Source organism: Sorex araneus, chromosome 2 (genome assembly GCF_027595985.1).
Source record: "Sorex araneus isolate mSorAra2 chromosome 2, mSorAra2.pri, whole genome shotgun sequence".
In the NCBI taxonomy this organism is placed as follows: domain Eukaryota; kingdom Metazoa; phylum Chordata; class Mammalia; order Eulipotyphla; family Soricidae; genus Sorex; species Sorex araneus.
In genome coordinates this window covers 237531585-237536514 of record NC_073303.1, presented here as the reverse complement: position 1 = coordinate 237536514, position 4930 = coordinate 237531585, and the positions used below count along the sequence as shown (strand labels likewise).

Genomic DNA, 4930 nt, shown 5'->3' with positions numbered 1-4930 from the left:
TGTGAAGATTGTTGTGTCTCACATGTTGAGCCCTTGTATAAGAGATTATCAACATGTTGTTACAAATTGAGCTTTGTGTGCAAATATTTTTTAATTGAAATTGATTGCCTTCTAAAAAAAAAGAAATTGATTGCCTTCTACCTTACATCCTATCCAATGTATGCTACTCCTGGTAATCATTGATATGGAATATGTAATGTCCTGCTCCAGAAATTCTAAAATTTTCAATAAGATGATACAGCTGGAGTTAAATTTTTAACTGGATGGGAACTTTGGGGTCTGAGGCATTTCTGTAGTTTGCTAATCTCTTCCTAGATTTTTTTGTGAGTCTCTGGATCATGGCCAATTAATGAGCTTACATGGTGCCAGAGGCAGTTTGTGGGCGTGACTGCTAGAGTACTGGAAGAACAGGGGTTGGGGAGAAGTCGCTCAATTCAGAATCCGTGAGAACCTGGGGGTTTCAGTAGCAAAACCCACATACCTGAGTTTTTCAACAGATTATTTCATGAAAGAGGCCCAGCAAGCCTGTGGAGATTGGCTGTGAGCATGACAGCAATTGGGTTCTTCTTGGAAGTTTTTGGTTGTCGGGGCTCTGTTTGTGTGGGTGGGGTGGACTCACTTGCCCCCACCTCCGAACCGATGAGTTTCTTTGCTCACTATGAAGTTGTATGTTGCTTTTGAATGATCCACGAAGAGACTTATGATTGGAGGGGACATTAAGAGTTGCCACAAGATCCTTATTAAAAAGAAACATGATATAATGAATACTTATTTAAACACATATAAGTTGATAGATAAACTTATATAAGAGAAACTCTTTTGGGGTGGTGACAAGCAATTGTGTTTACACCTGGCTCTGCATGCAGGGATCACTCCTGGTTGTACTTGGGGTGCTGGGAACCAAACCCCAGTCAGTCACACACAAGTTAAGCGCCTGCCCAGCTGGACCATCACTCAGGCCCTTCAGGTTGTTTCTTGATCTTGACTATCATAAGGAGCATAATTGTTCCTATGCTCTTCAGAATTGGGCCAGTGTGATAGGACAGTGGGGAGGGCATTTGCCTTGTATGTAGCCAATCTGGATTAGATCCCCAACACCACAGATGATCCCCTGGCTACTGCCAGGAGTGATCCATGAGTACATACACAGGAGTAATCCCCAAGTATTGTGGGCTGTGACCTTCCCACCTCCAGACCCCCGCAAGATTAAAGTAGAACAAAAGTTTTGTGTTCTTTGGATAGACCTAGAAGCAGAATCACTGGGTCATGTGAAATCTCAATTTTTAGGTTTTTTTTTTTTTTTTTTTTTGCTTTTTGGGTCACACCTGGCGATGCACAGGGGTTACTCCTGGCTCTGCACTCAGGAATTACCCCTGGCCATGCTCAGGGGACCATATGGGATGCTGGGATTTGAACCTGGGTCGGCCGCGTGCAAGGCAAACGCCCTACCCGCTGTGCTATCTCTCCAGCCCCTATTTTTTAGGTTTTTTTTAGAAGTCTAGATGCATTTTTTTTGGTTTTGAGACCACACCTGGTGGTGATCATGGCCTACAGCATACACCCTCCAGCACTGGAAATTTTTGACCATTTTTTTTGTTTGTTTTTGGCCGTACCTAGCGGTGTTCAGAGGTCACTCTTTGCTTTATACTTAGGGATCACTCCTGGAAGGCTTGAAAAACCCTATGGGATACCAGGGAACAAGCTCGGGTCAGGTGTGAGCAAGACATGACTTCCTTCCTGCTGTACTATCACTCTTGCCCCTCCTTTTTTTTAGTTTTTGCTTTTGGGCTGGCAGTACTTAGGGTTTATTCCTGATTCTGCACTCAGGGATTACTCCTTACAGGCTCAAGTGCTTCTGGGGATCAAACTCAGGTTGTCCTTGGGAAAAACTGCCTGGTCTTTTAGGAATGGTCCATTTTCACTGATGTGAGGCAACACTTAATTGTCATTTTGGTTTGCATTTCCCCATAAACTCAGGGATACTGAGCACTATTTACAATGCCTGCTGGCCATTCATTCTTCAAGAATTATCTGTTCAATTCTTTTTCTTATTTATTTTTTTATGTGGGTTTATTTGTTGTTAAGTTTTGTGAGTGCTTTATATAATCCTATTAAGGGGTCCTATATAATGGCTATTAAGGGGTCTCTTATTTTGTCACAAATTGTACCTCTTCAAGGGAACACCAGGTAAAGTGTGGTTTGAGGACCCACACGGGATGGGAGATGCACTCTGAAAATAGAATATAGACCAAATACGATGGCCACGTAGTGCCTCTGTTGCAAACCACAACACCCAAAAGGAGAGAGACATAGAACAAAAGGGAATGCCCTGCCACAGAGGTGCGGTGGGGTGGGGGATGGGATGGGAGGGTGGGAGGGATACTGGGAACATTGGTGGAGGGGACTGGGCACTGGTGGAGGGATATAAACAAAATGCAAACATGAAAGTTCATAAGTTTGTAACTGTAACTCATGGTGATTCACTAATAAAAAATTAAATAAAATAAAAACAAATTGTACCTCTTTAAATAAGTGTAATTTGCCATATGCAGTTATCCACCTGTGCATTAGTTAAAGGGGGACTAGGATGATGCATGCAGGGCTCAGAGTAAGATTTAAGGCAGAGGTACTTGACCATTCTGAAGACCAAAAGGGAGATTTTTGCAACTGGAAAAAAGAGGAAGAAGTCATATTATGGATATAAGCATAGTGGATTTTAATGAAGGCAACTCACTTTTGATAGTCATTCTTTTTTATCCAATAAACATAAATAATCTGATAATATTCACAACAGAGAGGCACTAACTGCCACATACAATATCACCATTGCTAGCACATCATTGAAATCGCTTGTGACCAAGTGTGATTCCATAGAAATGACACAGAGGCATATTTATGTAGCAAAAAACAAACAACAGTGACTAAGGATTTCTGTCATTAGAAAAGAAATTATTGTTTTGGGTGGAAGTGTGGACCACACTCAGCAGTTCTCTGGACTTCCTCATGACTCTGTGCTCAAGGATCACTCCTGGTGGGGCTCAGGGGACCCTATGCTGTTCTGGTGATTGAACCTAGGTCAGCCATTGGCAAGGCAAACACTCTAACCACTATGCTATTTCTTCAGTCTGAAAAAAAATATTTTTTTTGTCACACCCACAATGCTCAGCGGTTACTCCTGGCTCTGCACTCAGGAATCACTCCTGGAGGGACTTGGGGGAACCCTATGGGGTGCCCAGGATTGAACCTGGGTTGGCTGCATGCAAGGTGCTGTACTTTTTCTCTGGTTGAAAAAAATTACTATTAAGAAGCTCAGCTGTCGAAATCAAAGGCAATGCCTGTGTGTTTAAGGTCGGAGCTTGAGTTTGAATTTGGGGAGTGAAGGATAATCCTAAGGAAACCAACTGTTGTTGATACTCAAAGCTGAACATTTAATCCAGCTCATGACTTCAGTTATAGAGGAAGTAGAAATCAGGCAAAACACCAAGATGTGTAAAGAAGAAGAAAGTTCTATTTGAGCAATCCAAGCCAAGAATTAGAGCATCGGGTTTTCTGGCTTTGGTCATGTCCTCAGCCATGGTCGATTGATCCTTTGAGAGTAGACATCAATAACAGCCTTTTGAGAGCTCCCTTGATGTCCTTGTTCCTGAGGCTGTAGATGAAGGGGTTCAGCATGGGGGTGACCACTGTGTACATCACCGAGGCAGTTGTGATTGAGTGTGAGCTGTGGGGAGAAGGAGCACTCAGGTACACACCCACGGCCGTGCCATAGAACAAGGAGACCACGGAGAGGTGAGAGGCACAGGTGGAAAAGGCTTTATACTTGCCCCGAGCCGAGGAGATGCGAAGGATGGAGGAGACAATCTTAGAGTAAGAGTAAATGATGCCAGAGAGAGGACCGATGGTCAGCAGGATCGCCGCAGACTGCATCACCAGGTCATTGACGAAGGTGTCCGAGCAGGCAATTTGGAGCACTTCGTTGAGTTCACAGAAGAAATGGGGGATTTCCAAGTCTGCGCAGAAGGACAGCCTCAGTGTCATTAAGCTTTGTAACAAGGAGTGCAGGCCACTCAAGGTCCAGGAGACCAAGACCAGCAGAGCACAGAGCCGGGGGTTCATGATGACCATGTAGTGCAGGGGGTGGCAGATGGCCACGAAGCGGTCGTATGCCATGACGCTCAGGAGGAAGTCATCCAACACAGCAAAGAATAAAACAAAATAGATCTGCAGGATGCAGCCTTCGTAGCTAATGACGGTGCTGTGTGCCTGGAAGTTCACCAGCATCTTGGGGACAGTGCTGGAGGTGAAGCAGATGTCCACCAAGGACAGATTGGAAAGGAAGAAGTACATGGGGGTGTGGAGGTGGGGGTCGGTGATGGTGGCCAGGATGATGAGCAGGTTCCCCAAGACTGTGACCAGGTACATGGACAGGAAAACTCCATAGATGAGCGACTGTAATTCTGGCTTCCTTGACAATCCCAGCAACAGAAATTCTGAAATGTGTGTCTCATTTTCTGCCTCCATGGGGCAAGAATTTGTCACTAAGAAAGCAAGAAAATAGAATGAAGGACCTTTGCTTGACTAATGGGCATTACTCACTTAGCTTAAATTCTGTAATTTACCCACCACCAAAGAGCTCAAGATTTTCCACCAATGCTTTTGTGTAACTTCTGGGTTAGTAACTCTTTACAACCAAACCATTAAATTAACTGTTAATTAATAAACTGTGGGGGACAGGTATGTAGAAAATGAAGATGGGGTTAGATGTAACATAAGGATAGTGATTAATTTATATTTATATAAATATTTATAAAATAGACATTATTGGTGCCCGCTTGAGCAAATCGATGAACAATGGGATGAAAGTGTACAGTGCTACAGTATTTATATTTAGGAAATTATTTATCGGGGCTGGAGCTATAGCACAGCGCGT

The 4930-nt window shown here is 43.7% G+C and overlaps 1 protein-coding gene across 1 annotated transcript; it reads right to left on the bottom strand.

Moving 5' to 3' along the window:
- Window positions 1-3567: 3567 nt before the first annotated feature.
- On the bottom strand, window positions 3568-4521 carry LOC101547811 (olfactory receptor 7A10-like). The gene has a single exon (XM_004619459.2). The coding sequence runs from the start codon at window positions 4519-4521 to the stop codon at window positions 3568-3570; it is 954 nt and encodes a 317-aa protein (XP_004619516.2).
- Between the last annotated feature and the right edge of the window lie 409 nt (window positions 4522-4930).